Consider the following 14,807-nt stretch of genomic DNA (forward strand, 5'->3'; position numbering starts at 1 on the left):
TCCTATAACACTGCCTCCACTTTAGACACCAGTTCCAAGTCCCAGGTCCCTAAGCTACCCACACTTCTATCTGACTTGGCAACAAATTTGGGGGTTCCCACTTCTCCCTCCTCAGGTTTGAAAAGTTTGGAGACCAACTTGGAACTCAGGAAATCACTCTATTTAGGTTTAATGGTTTATTACAAAGTATACAACTCAGGAACAGCCAAATGCAAGAGATGTACAAGACAAGGTATTGAAGGAGTAATTCAGAGCTTCTATGCCCTCTGAATGTGCCACCATACCAGAACATCAATATGTTCACCCACCTTAGTTGTTCAAGCATTTTTATAACCCATCTCCAGCCCCCCATCATTCCCCAGAGATTGGGAGTATGAGGTTGAGAGTTTCCATCCTCTGGTCAGTGTTTGGTCTTTCTAGTCACCAGCCCTCATCCTGAGGCTATCTAGGTTCCCACTTTGGCTCACCTCATTAGCATAGATTCAGGTGTACTGCAGAAGGAATTGTTATGGATAACAAGACACTCCTATCACTCAGAAAACCAATGGTTTTAGGAGTTCTGTGCCCGAAAATGGAAACAAAGACCAAATACATATTTTCATTATACCACAGATTCTTATCTCATTTCTTACCAAAATAAATTCCAAATTAATAAAAAATTAAAGTAAAAAATAAAACCTTAAAAATACAAAAGAAAATATGGTAGATATTTTAAAATTCTTTTTAAGTGTGTAAGGCCTGTTTTACATAAGTTCCAAATGCCCATTAAAGAAAAAAACAGGCTACATCTGACTACATGAAAAATATTTTTTAATATTTAATTGGAAAAAGACATAAAATACAAACAATACTGAGACAAGTTAAATTGCAACACTGAAAACATAAAGAGCTCCTACAAATCCATAAGAAACCAAGTAGGAAAACAGACAAAAGACATGAAAAGACAGTTCACATAAAAAGAATGGCTCTTACATATAAGATATATGCTCAACTTCACTCTCAATAAGCAAAATTTTAAGATAGCATTTTTCACCTATAGAAACAAAATGTTAAACATTTTGAGGCATATTCTTCTGTTCTGGTCCTTTATTGATATATATTTACATATATGTATATATTTGGGGAATTTAATAAGATACACTTTTTATATTCTACATTTCCATGTATATATTTCCATGTATCCCCTTTTATGGATACACAAATTTGGGGAGTTTTGCAAAAATAAAAATATTCTGAATTTTTAATATAGGTGATGTTAATATTTTGATGCATGTCTTCTATGTTTTTTTGTATATATGGGGATTATACAAAAATTAGATATTGCATACTATTTAAAACATGTTTTTCCTCTTATCAAGAACACCTATTTATGTCATTAAAAATTCCTTCCTCACCTTCCACATGGACTTTTTCAACACTCTTCTTTCTGATTTCCCTATCCTTAGTCTTCTCTCTTGGTTCAACCTCTAATCCAATTCCAGAGTTATCTTCATCACTAGATTTTTGGGTTCCCAGTGCTGGCAGTCTTAGGCCTAGACTTTTTTGTTGTTGTTGTTCTTTTTTATTTATTTATTTATTTTCAAATATAAAGTACATTGGTTAGACATCTATATAGTTCATAAAATGATTCCCCCCAATTACACCCTCCCTCCCCTGACCCTCCACCTAGTCAATGTATTAACGCTAACTGCATTCCCTATGCCAAGCTCCCCATCCCCATGACCATCCCTCAGCTACTAATTTGTACTTTTTTAGCCTTTCGCCCCATTCTCCCAGGCCCTTAACCGCCTCCCTTTGTCTGACACAAATTGTCCTCTATATTTGTGAGTCTGTTTTTGATTAGTTTGTTCTTTTTATTCCTTTAATTCTGCATATAAGTTAAATCATAGTGTTTATCTTTCTCTGTCTGACTTAAATACCTTCTAGGTCCATCAAAGCAATATCCTTTTCCACCCCCTTCCTTTTCATAGCTAGGTGTCTTGTTTTCTTATCTTTTCAGCCACTCTATCTTTTGGTTGCAGCACTTAATTCTTTTCAATTTGAGGTATTTATTGATAGAAATGTAGTTGTTACCATTTCTTATTCCTGTTTTTTAATACTTATGTTTTTTCTTAAAGAAGTCCCTCAAACATTTCATGTAATACTGGTTTGGTGGCGTTAAATTCCTTTAGCTTATTTTTGTTGGGGAAGCTCTTTATCTGTTCTTCAACTCTAAATTATACCTTTGCTGGATAAATTATTCTTGATTGTATATCCTGGGTCTTCATCCTGTTGAATATTTTTGGCCAAGCCCTTCTGACCTGCATAAGTTTCTTTTGAGAAATCAGCTGCCAGTCTTATAGGTTTTCCCTTACATGTAATTATTTGTTTTTCTCTTGCTGCTTTTAATACTCTTTCTTTGTATTTAAATTTTGGCATTTTAATTATGTGTCTTGGTGTGGGCCTCTTTGGATCCATGAGTTTTGGAATTCTCTGAGCTTCCTGGGGTTTTATGTCCATTTCCTTCACGAGGTTAGAGAAATTTTCCAACATTATTTATTCAAACAGCTGTTCAACATCTTGATTTTCTTCAGTTATGCCGATCAGATGAATATTTGGAGCCTTAATAGTGTCCCATAGGCTCCTTAAATTATTTCCATAGTCTTGGCATCATTTTTCTTGCCATTCTGATTGAGTGTACTGATTGGCTTTCCTGTCCTCTAGATAAGGAATTTGATCTTCTTTACTCACTTTGTTTATTCCTTTGTTTATTCCATTTAATATACTTCTCATCCCAAATAATGTGTACTTCATTTCAGACTAGTTCCTTTTTATAATTTCCATTTCCATTTTTCTGTTTTTTATCTTTGTTGAAGTTCTCACTGAATTTATCTACACTTCCCAAAAGTTCATTGAGCATCTTTATAATGAGTGTTTTGAACTCTGCATCTGTTAGATTACTTGACTCCATTATATCTGGATCTCTGTTCTATTCTCTCATGTGGTTTCTGCTTGTCTTCTCATTTTGACTGCCTTTCCGTGTTTCTACGTACTAAGCAAAGCTCTTAATTTTCCCAGTCTTATTAGTGTGGATTTGTGAAGCAGGTGTCCAGTGGCACAGTCCTGAGAGGGGTTCAGCTGCAGGCCAAACTTAACCCAAAGCTCTACCATTCGGGGGCCACTGTTAAGATTCAGCAAGCAGTCCACAGATACTATGCTTATAGTTGCCTCAGAAGGCCACACCAGAAACCGAGGCCAGCTGCCTCCAGTGTGAGTCTAGGTGCTGCTCAGCAAGGAGCATCTGACTCGTTGAGGATACACCTGAATGTGGCATGGGTGGGGCTGTGAGGTGGGGGAGGCAGAGTGTCAAAGAATCCTCTAGGCAGAGCGACCTGTTATCCAGTTTGATGACATCACGGCTATGGCGGCGCTGTGTCTGGCACATGGTTAGTGGGTGAGGGCTCAACAGGGAACAATGGATAATGCCGGTACTTCTGTATCCAGCAAGTCTCACCTTGGCCCTCATTCTGACAATATCTCCCTGTAAGTCCCTGGTGCCCCCTGCACAAAACTGAATCAGCACCGGTGCTCAGAGCAAGCAGGTCTGTCACTGTGAAAATCTGCTCACGGAAGCAGCCTCTGTAAGAGGTATCTGCCAATACCACAGCCTCTGTCTCACTCAGCTACTTGAGACAGGGCAGCCCCATGTCCTCGCCCCATCCTACTGTCTGCTGTTCCAGAGTGTTTTCTTGGACTTCTCCCTAGTTGTATGGCTTGTTCCTCTAGATACCAGGCAATTTTTCCTTGCTCGTGCTCCTTGTTTCCGTCACAATTTTGATTTGGTCGCCAGAGGGATGAACAGAGCCTCTATCATCTATGCAATTTTTCTTCTCCCTATCTAGGCCCAGACTTTTTAATCAGCAAACCAGGCCATAACAGTCAGGATAAGCTACCTCTCCAAATTTGTTTCTTGCAATCTTCTTCCCTCCATCCTATGTATCCACCTTTCACTATGCATGCCAGTCCCTCCCACTGTTGGTCTCACTGGATTCACTCTCTTAAATCCTCTTTCCCTGCAAAGTGTCTATCTTTCAAAACCCCATTCAAAACTCACCTCCAGGAAGACTTCTCTGATGCTCAGTTAATACTTTTATGCTCATAGCACTTCATTCATCTCTTAAATATAACATCCTATACTGTCATTTACCTGTTGACAATTTTATCTCCCTAACTAGGCTAAGTGCTTCTTAAGGATTAGGATCTTACTTCCATTCCCACTGGATGAGGACTGGGATAGGAATGAGAGTGAGGGCAGGAGAGAAGAGGTCCTTGAAGATTGTTTCAGGCTAAACAAAGGCAGGTAGAATATTCTAAGAACTGCAAAGTTCAGAATGACCAGAGAGCATAAAGTGAGAGGGAAAGAGAAAAAGGTTTTAAGCCTGGAGAGGAGGGCACAAGATGTAGTTGACTCTGTAAGTGAATTAAGACATTTAGATTTCAGTCTATGTTCTTGGAGATAACTGAAGGATTGATTGTAAGCAGAGCTGTGGCTTGTAGATTTACTTTTGATAGGTTGCTCTAGTAGCAACATGGGGAATTAAGGCAGAGCAACAACTTAGATTATTATGGCAGTTAGCCAAGTAAGAAATGATCATAGCCTAAACCTAAGTGGTAGAAATGGGGATGGAAAAAAGTGGATAGAATGGAGAGAGATGACATCTAGAAAGTAAATGTGAAAACATTCAGGGAATATGTGGCCATGGGAGCTTGAGACAAAGGGAGTAGTCAAGGGTGAAACCTAGGTTTTTACCTCTTCCCTAATACAACAGTGTAACCTTGAATTTAACCTCTCTCTGCATTGATGTAATCATCTGTGAAATTGGTTTAATATATGACCTATCAATTTCAAAGGAGTCATATTAGGATCAAACAAGACACTGAATGTGAAGGTGCTATGAAAATTATATAATTACATGAATGCAGTAGTGGCAATTAATCCATGTCTGGCACAACACAAAGCACATTACACATGCAATTCATTTAATTTTCTCTAAGATGTCACTTCCCCCTACTGTATAGATTAGAAAGTTTTGTCAAAAAAGTTAAATAACTTGTCCAAGGTCACATACTGGTAAACATTGCAAAACTATATTTCAAACTCAAATTCTTTGACTCTAGAGTTCTTTCTAATACACCACACTGCCTCATTAGAGTTCTTTCCTTTAAATGTTCTTTATTGAAATTCCTCCTGAATCAAATAGCTAAACCCCTGCCACCACCTCAATTTCATCAATCGTGGACTTTTTCTTTGAAATTCTCCAAAAGACTTTTCTAAAGTTCTCCCATTCTATTCTTGCATTAGCATACAGCCAACACTCCCTTGCTACTTTATTTTGCATCATATAATCAAAAAAATTAATTTGTTTGACAATGTGATAACCAAGACTAGTAAAACGATATATGCAAGAAGATTGCCTGGTATAATGTTAGTGAAAATGACTACTTTAAAATTCTGATATTTGTTCATTGTGAAGTTTTTGCATTAACTTTGATTTTTAAAAAATATTACATTAAAATACTGAGTTTTTGGTGCCCCTTAAATTTTGTAGCTCAGGAAAGACTTCCACTCCCCCTTTCCCTATCTGCAAGCAGATACCTGAAATTTCACAATCATCTTTGTTCATGTTTTCCCATACATCTCTAACAGTAATTAAATAAATCTACATGCACGGCAAGTAACATCACGAGTCTCCGTATGCTGTGTTATGCTATTAGTCAAACTTATGTAGATGCTTTTGTGATTCTCAACTATACAAACCCACATAAAAGCATTATATACCAGGATATTCACTGCAGCCTGAATAGCAGAAAATTTAGAAGAATCTCAACCCCAATTAGCAGGTGACCGGTTAATTATGTCATTCTTACAAAGAATATCATGCAGCTGTTAATAAGAATAAGAAATCCCTGTTTATATCAATATGGTACAATCTCTAATATGTTTTAAGATAATACACACAATAGTGTGTATTATAAATTGCCATTTTGTGTGGGGAAAATGCTTATATTTATATAGATATATACATATTTATAAATTCAGAAAGCATCTGGGGGAATTCGGAGCATCTAAAGGTAACTGTGCTTGTCTGGAGGAAGTTACACCAGAGCGAGGAACACTTACTTTTCACTATATACGCTTTGGCACCTTTTGAATTTTCATTATTATCTATAAAAATAAAATACAAAACATTACTAAATACCTGGCACTTGGGGGAACTGGACACTAGAAAATAATTGTGGACACTTTTCAAAATTTTTCTGTCTTAAAAGAAGAGTCTTCTCAAAGGCTGGACAACGCTGCTCAATCAAGTTTGAGTTTTCGAATGTGCCATGAGGGCCTAAAGCCTCAGCAGTGTGTTCTGAATTCAGAGGGTGAATCGTCTCTTACTTCTCCTCAACTGCCAACAGACCAATCCTGTAGCTTTCTGAAGGCATCTAGCACTTTTTACCTTGCATTACAGCACTTCCTAGTCTGAAAATACCTAGGAAACTAGGTGAGAGTCCTGTCGACATAAGAAACATCCAAACCTGTAGAGAATTTTTATGAGTTTACTCAAGGCAAACTGACAACATATGCCAGGAAGCAAGATCTCAATAGATGGAGAAAAGGCTCTGGAGAATAGCAGTTTTGCAGCTTATTTTATATATTAGAATCAAAGGAGGTTACATGAAATTCATTGGTGAGAAAAAGCATAGCAAGGAAATCTCTAGAATCGGATAAAAAACAAAAGAGAGAAACACGTACTTCTTACTTTGGTGCATTTAGGATAGTTGATAATATTTACAGCATGTAGATGGCATGCAGGAAACAAGATAATGAGGGGGTTCAGTGGCCTTGTGCTCTGGTGCTGGTGGTTGTGTCTTTGAGAGAAGGAAAAGAAAATCACTCTCATGGTTCAAAGGTATGTTATTCAAGCTATGTAACTACAACAGACAGAACTCACGGTGAAGAGTGAGCTTTGCTAAGGACACTATAGGCCTGGGATGTGACTACCTGGTATGACCTGCCCAGTTAGGAATCTGCGATCAGATTATCCTATTAGTTACTTTTGGTCACTGAGCTAGCTTGTCAGGCCTGCCATGTGGTATAACCGAGCTTGTCGGGTTTATTGCACAGATCCTTTTTTCATTCACAGTACTTCTGATATTCATTACAGTACCCTCAGAGTACGTACAACACTGTCAAGCACACAGTATATAGTTAAGAAAACTGGTGACAGGCATAAAAGAGGAAGAAACAAAGCAAACCACTGATAGTGAGGGAGAGAGAAAGCCCACGCTACACCCCGCAGCGAGAGGCCGCCAGTAAAGCGCGAAGGCTCTAATCACTCTCAGCGGCGCGGGGCCCCACAACCCCAGCCTCGCGCAGAGCAGCGGTTGAGCCCCGCCCTGCCTCTGTCTTCACGTTCCGGGACCGCAAAGCTGAGCCCTAGCCCGCGCGGGATACCAAACCGAGGCGTCCTTCCTGCCGGAAAACAGGCTCCTCCCTCGAGCAATGGCGCCACAGCCCGGACGCCAGGGGGCGGGGCCGCTGTGCCACCGCGACCCAATGAGCGGCGCCTGATGACAGGCGGCCCAATGGGGACAGCGCGTTGGCACGCTGGGGGCGGGCAGGGCGAGCCCGACTTTTCCAGAAGACCCGGATAACGCCTCCGGGCCACGCTGAGCCGGCTTTGAGCCATCTTCGCTCCTGCTCTTTTATTCTTTTACTAGGTCAGCTATGGCGGCTGTGAAGACCCTGAACCCCAAGGCCGAGGTGGCTCGAGCCCAGGCAGCGTTGGCGGTCAACATCAGCGCGGCCCGGGGGTTGCAGGACGTGCTGAGGACCAACTTGGGGCCTAAGGGAACCATGAAGATGTAAGGCGGGGCTGGCGGGGAAGGCCGGGCGGGCACCGCGCACCTCGTGAGGCCCGAGCCTGATGCCGGGAATCATGGTCTCGAGCCCGCTATCTCTCAGCCTCCGCCCCCTCCGCCCTTTTTCCACGTGGACTCCTAGGTCGGGCCTGTTTCCCGCCCCGGCCATTTCTTCCTGTAATCGATACAGCCTCCTTTGAGAACAAAGCTGCCCGCCTGCGCCGCACTTCCCGGTGCTTTGGGGCTTCAGCGACCCTCAGGTGTCGGCAGATTTTTTCAGAAGGGAGGGGGATGGTCACTGCTCCATTCCTATTACCGGAAGGGGAGAACCAACCCTGTGGCTGCAGCTCCTTAGAATCTGGGTAAAGCCTGGTGTTTATGGGAGTCAGTTCTCTTGAGAAAATCACTGATTTCGTTTCTGCCCATTGATTGAACAGGCTTGTTTCTGGTGCTGGAGACATCAAGCTTACTAAAGATGGCAATGTGCTACTTCATGAAATGGTGAGAGGCTGCTATATTAAAACCTTTTGGTTTTCCATAGTACATTTAATTTGTAGGAAGATTTTTAATGTTCTCAAGTAGGAGGAAATCATTGTCATCTCTCAATAGGTGGTCTTTCAGACACTGGAGGAAGTAGAAAAGGAATGTAATCAGTAATGGTAGCGACTGTACTGTACAGTGAGAAGCCCTGAAGTCAAATACCTTTTTTTAAATGCCTACTTTTGACATTTAAAGCCTTAGTTACAAGAGTGTAATTATAATTCTAATAAGATCTGGAAAACTTAAGCTATTGACACACGCAAAATGAGACAGGTTGTTTACACTTTTTTTAAAACAGTGATTTCTCTGTTACATCTCATCACTCCACCTCCAACACACCACCTGTCAGCTGGAGGGGGAGAAATGAGATGTAACAGAATTCGTTGTTTAACCATTTAAAAGGTCTCCTGACCAAGAAAATGAGATTATTGCGAGGGTCATTTTACACATCTCTAAGTTCCCAAAACCTCGCAGCTCAAATCCAGTGTTTTGAATTCAGAATAAAATTTAGGGTTTTGATGCCTTCTACATCCAAATGTTTGTAAATATCTTCAGTAAGAATTAGCTAACCTAGAAGGTGTAGTTTTTGTTTTTAGTGGTCTACGTGGTTGCCTGTGCTAGCTGAGAACAATTTGGAGTCGTAGTGATGCAGGACAGGGCAAATTTCCTGGAGTTGTGGGGAGACCAAGCCCTGCACTGAGAGAAGAAGAGAGTCCTTTGTTGAAGAGTGTGGGAAGAATTCAACACACACCCCCCCAAAGTTAGAGTCAAAAGGAAAGTTTATTAGAAAAGGGATAACACTCCACAGAGTGTGGTCTTAAAGGCAGAGAGTGGGAGGGACCAAGAGAGATGGAAAGACAGTGAGTAGGGGATGGAGTGTTCAGGGAATTATATATCATTTTTTAGTTCCTGTAAGTTATTGTTTAAAAGACTTTGTTTACCCATTTCTTTTGATACGGACATCTGGTGAGGAAGGTGAAGGGTATGTAGTGGGAAAAGGTAAGAATATGTAGAATGAAAGGCCTACTGGCAGTTCCTAGCCTTTAATCCATAGGTTCCCTATGGTTTCATAGGGAATGACTTTTGCTTACTGTTTCCCTTTCACAGGTGTGGGGAATGGGTTGTTTGTAAACCCAGTAGAATTCTTGCTTTGATCTGAAAGTGTCCTCCTGGCCTGGTTACAGGACTGATCAGCATATTGCAGTCTCTGATTGTGGCTTTATTAACATTTTCATTCTCTTGCTTCCTCCCTACATTAATAGTTTAAACTTAATATCAGAAAAACTGTATCTAAATGGCTTTTATTTTACTAGTTTTTTTAAATTGTGAAATATGACGTAAACACAGAGATGCACATTAAACATTTATAACTTAACAAGAAACCATAAAGAAAACACAGTGAAAAGTATACAGTATCACCTGTGTAGTATTCTTGCCAAAAATAACATCAGCAAATTAGATAATGAGATAGTCTGCTAGATGACTGGGCTGGATTCTTAAAACTGTCAGTATCTGCAAAGAAATAAATGCCTGGGGAACTGTTCTAGATTAAAGGAAAATAAGGAGACATAAAAACCAAAAGCAGTGCAGGAGGCTTGATGGGATCCTTTGTAATTAAGAATTCTGTGGGTGACATTGGAGACTTGATGAATATCCTGTTCTTGCAAAGCCTTTCCACACAGTGATTTAGCATCCACTGGTGATCTTTGCTAAAAGGGCTATTTTTTATTTTCTTTTTAATTATTTGATAATGCCAAGTAACTGGATACTGCTGGGCTTTCATTTTATGAGGCATCTGGTTTATTCCCACAAAAGTCCTTGATTTGTCAAAGAGGCATGCATGAATTTGAAATTATTGGTTGCTTGTTAGCTCTATCACCTTATGTAAACTAACTGAACCTCAGATTTCCTCTTCAGTAAGATGGAGATAATCTTGAGAAGTAAACAGATTTATACATGAAAATGTTTTGGTCATCAGAAACTGATATTGCAAAATAGCTAATGGTGAATTTTTAATTAAACTAAAATGTAGCTGAACACTTGGGCAATTTGTGCAAGTAGCACATTTCACACATTTTAAGATATGTTTAGATCGTTTTAAGATACTTAATTTTTTTTCTACTTTAAGCAAATTCAACACCCAACAGCCTCCTTAATAGCCAAAGTAGCAACAGCCCAGGATGACATCACTGGTGATGGTACCACATCCAACGTCCTGATCATTGGAGAACTGCTGAAGCAGGCGGACCTCTACATTTCTGAAGTATACATGATTCTTGTGTTTCTGTGGTATTTTATTATGTATAGGAAATAATATGAGTTTTAGTTATACAAATTGATGTGTTAATAGTAACTGAGGCAATAGAGTGTAAAGAGCAGGAAGCTTCACTCTGGGAACTACTAGAGTCTTTATATTGGTCTAACTTTTATTATGATCCTGGACAAATTAAGGAAACTTATTTGGCCTGAAGGGGGTTTTGCTGTTTGTTTTTTTAATCAAGTTGCATTGTACATGTGACTTATATCCATCTGTGAGGTAGATTTCTGAATGAGATCTAGAAGTGGGATGATCAGGACTGGGCATATTTATAAGGAAAAAGGCAACTGAAAACAAATTTAAATAAGAATTCTACAACATTTAGCCCTGAGAAGTTTCAAGGTTAGAGTAAACCTCAATGAATACAATTCCAATATCAGAAGAACTTCTAAGAAAATCGGAAGCAGATTCAGTCTTCCTGACTACTAATAAAAAATAGTAAATGATGTGAATTAACTTCAGATTACCGATAGGAAAGATATAATAGTCCTGTTAACTGCAGGTTGTTGTGACACATTGAGTTTTTGTCATTCCTTGTGGTTTGCACGGTGAACACCCAAGTGTGCTTTATAGTTCCCTTGGCTTCGACTCTGTGCTAGAGCAATGTCTGTCCTCCTCTGCATTGAAAGGCCTATTTATCCTTTCAAATGTATTCAGAAAGTCAGCACATTTTATTGTATTAATGAATATGAATGATCCAGAATAAATGTTCAAAAATATATTTTATCATGAACTGTAGTTCTATCTAATTGAAGAGCTCCATTGTTAATAGTAGTTTTGTAATTGTTCATGTATTATAGGGCCTTCATCCCAGAATAATAACAGAAGGATTTGAAGCTGCAAAAGAAAAGGCACTTCAGTTTTTGGAACAAATCAAAGTAAGCAAAGAGATGGATAGAGAAACACTCATAGATGTGGCCAGAACATCTCTTCGTACTAAAGTTCATGCTGAACTTGCTGATGTCTTAACAGAGGTAAGTGTTAAATGAGGTATGTGTCTGATGGTATAGTACACCTATATCAAACCCCTGATTTAGAAACATCATTATACTTATTCAATTTCAATTATAGGGTGCTCTCTAAACTCTTCACAGTATCATCCTTTGAAATAAGTAGGTTCATTTTTGTGACAATGATAACCTGCTGTGTTCCTAAAAAGTAAAATGAGAATAATAATAGTCTACCTGACCAGATTGTAAAATAATGATCAGAGTTCATTATTAAAAAGCTTCCTGTTATTAATATTTTTAATAGGATGGATGTCAGTTTTTTAGGTAATTATAAATTGAGATTTCAGAAATGTAAATGACTTCAGCCCCTTTATAAATGTATTATTCTGTTAGCTCATAGAAAATAACTTAGTTCAGAGATTTTAAAGTCAAGAAACTGTCTACTTTAAACTTCTCTAAAGAATAAGCAACCGACTTCAAATAAAATTCATTTAATGGTTATACTCCTATTGTAGGCTGTAGTCGACTCCATTTTGGCCATTAAAAAACAAGATGAACCTATTGATCTCTTCATGGTTGAGATCATGGAGATGAAACATAAATCTGAAACTGATACAAGGTAGGTGTAGAATACTTTTAATACTTATAAAGTATGTTTGTAAATTTATAGGTGCTTTCTTCATACAATACATATAATATTTTTTTGTCTTTGAATCAATTCATATTGCCTAGGTGAGTATTTAATTTACTCAGTAGCTCTTGAAGTTGATGGTATGATGTGTGTTTATAGTCAGAATGATTCAGAAAAGTGAGTTACAGCAGTCATTTGGCATTTATTAACAGTTGGACATAAAACATAATGAGAGACTACTGGAGAGTTTAAAAATATATTTCAAAGACCTGGTTTGAAAACTTTTTTTTAAGAAAGGTAATCACAGTTTGATGGCCTACTAGTTGAGACATTTTCTCTGTAAAATTTTCTGTACAAGACAGCAGGGTCGTTGCTTTTGTGTGAATGGCTTGTTTTTGTCATGTTCTGGAATGTCGCTTTTTCACAATTGAACTTGCCTAGGTTTCACTCAAAAATCTTGTTCAAATAACTCAAGAAATAAAGCTGATTATGTGAAAATTAACAGTCTCAATTTAGTGTTGTAATTTTGTTAGTATACGTTACATCTCATCTGGAAATCAATAACTATAATTTTTTGTTTTAAACTTATTTCTCAATTATATTTGACTAATATAATAATATATTAGTTTCAGATATGTAATAGTGATTAGACATCTATATATATACTTTATGAATTGATTGCCATAAATTTTTTGTGTTTTAACAGCTTAATCAGAGGTCTGGTCTTGGACCATGGGGCACGGCATCCTGATATGAAAAAACGAGTAGAAGATGCATATATTCTCACGTGCAATGTGTCATTAGAGTATGAAAAAACGTGAGTTTATATCCCCTTACAAATGGAATCAAGAAGCAGAGGAGCTTAGTACTTTGGGCAAGTCACTTCTTTGTTGAGACTCAATTTCTCCACTTAAGAACAATAATCCCTCAATTGGGTTTGGTAGAATTTTAGGTATAAACTCTGAGAAATGTACCAGGGGTAGGATTAGAATTCCCTGACTATTTGTTAACGAAGACTAACCCAGTTTCTGAGGCTATTGGCTTATCTTCTCAAAATATGAACATTCTTCTCCCTCCTTTCTGTAACTTTTTTTTAATAGAGAAGTGAATTCTGGCTTTTTTTACAAGAGTGCAGAAGAGAGAGAGAAACTAGTAAAGGCTGAAAGAAAATTCATTGAAGATAGAGTTAAGAAAATAATAGAACTGAAAAAAAAAGTCTGTGGTGACTCAGATAAAGGATTTGTTGTTATTAATCAAAAGGTGAGAATGAATTTTGCTTTATAAATTAGTCTATTTTTATTATTAAGGTGGAATATAGCGAAACTAATTTTTATTTCTATTATAGGGAATTGACCCATTTTCCTTAGATGCTCTTGCAAAAGAAGGCATAGTAGCTCTGCGCAGAGCTAAAAGGAGAAATATGGAAAGGTATGGGATAGCAGATTATCTGAGTGATGAGAATTTGTGCAAATTAACTGGGATTATTCTTTTTTCTCTTCTACTTAATTTTTGAATTGTTCTTTTAATTTTTTATTGCGGTGAAATAAACATAGAATTTATCATTTTACCCATTTTTTTTACAGTGTAAAATTCAATGGCATTAAGTCACATTCATATTCAACCATCACCATTATCCATCTCCAGAATTTTTTCATAATTGCAAACCATCCATTAAACAATAACTCCCCATTTCTTTACCCCTCACACAAACACACTCCCCTTACCCCATAAATACTATTCTACTCTCTGTCTCTATGAATTTGGTACCTCATATAAGAGAATCATACAACATTTGTTTTTTTGTGTCTGGCTTATTTCACTTAGCATGTTTTCAAAGTTCATCCATGTTGTAGCATGTATCAGAATTTCATGTCATTTTAAGGATGAATAATATCCCGTTGTATGGATATATCACATCCTTGTTCATTTATCAGTGGACATTTATTTGGGTTTCTACCTTTTGGCTTTTATGAAATAATGCTGCTATGAACATTGTATATACTTTTTTTATTTTTAAACCATAATGTATACTGTACATGTTTTTCCATTTCAAGAGATAGCATCAAGGGGTTTCACAGAAATACTTCCTCCCAAAGAGCATAATTTTAGTATGTAATTCTGAAAGATTGCTTCCTAAAAATTATTAATCTTTAAACATAATTTATAAAAATCACATCTCCTTTAAAATACTTTAATATTTCAGGCTGACTCTTGCTTGTGGTGGAATAGCTCTAAATTCTTTTGATGAGCTAAATCCTGATTGTTTGGGACATGCTGGACTTGTCTATGAGTATACATTGGTAAGTGTATTTTCTTTTCCAAAGGTAATACTTTGTTTCATGAATTCTTTAGTAGTAAAAACTCATTCAGACTCGGGACCAGATTTTGCTTTGTTTATATACATTTCTGTTGTTTATGTATAGCAATATGTCTTTGGAAAACTCAACATTTATGTGTGATTTTTTTTTTTTTTTTT

The 14,807-nt window shown here is 37.7% G+C and overlaps 1 protein-coding gene and 1 non-coding gene across 2 annotated transcripts in view; both read left to right on the plus strand.

Moving 5' to 3' along the window:
* The first annotated feature begins 7,619 nt into the window (after positions 1 to 7,619).
* The window catches only part of CCT6A (chaperonin containing TCP1 subunit 6A), a 9,934-nt gene continuing 2,746 nt past the window's right edge, over positions 7,620 to 14,807 (plus strand). The window contains exons 1-9 of the mRNA XM_039849531.1: positions 7,620 to 7,896; positions 8,331 to 8,394; positions 10,562 to 10,696; positions 11,551 to 11,724; positions 12,216 to 12,319; positions 13,038 to 13,148; positions 13,432 to 13,591; positions 13,677 to 13,759; positions 14,535 to 14,631. Of these exons, the coding sequence (XP_039705465.1) occupies positions 7,760 to 7,896; positions 8,331 to 8,394; positions 10,562 to 10,696; positions 11,551 to 11,724; positions 12,216 to 12,319; positions 13,038 to 13,148; positions 13,432 to 13,591; positions 13,677 to 13,759; positions 14,535 to 14,631 (1,065 nt within the window). The 5' untranslated portion in view covers positions 7,620 to 7,759. The remainder of the gene's footprint in view (positions 7,897 to 8,330; positions 8,395 to 10,561; positions 10,697 to 11,550; positions 11,725 to 12,215; positions 12,320 to 13,037; positions 13,149 to 13,431; positions 13,592 to 13,676; positions 13,760 to 14,534; positions 14,632 to 14,807) is intronic.
* On the plus strand, positions 11,292 to 11,422 carry LOC120592081 (small nucleolar RNA SNORA22). The gene has a single exon (XR_005650042.1). It is a non-coding gene; the product is annotated as a small nucleolar RNA SNORA22 (small nucleolar RNA).

Source organism: Pteropus medius, unplaced genomic scaffold, assembly GCF_902729225.1.
Source record: "Pteropus medius unplaced genomic scaffold, Ma_sr-lr_union100, whole genome shotgun sequence".
Classification (NCBI taxonomy): Eukaryota; Metazoa; Chordata; class Mammalia; order Chiroptera; family Pteropodidae; genus Pteropus; species Pteropus medius.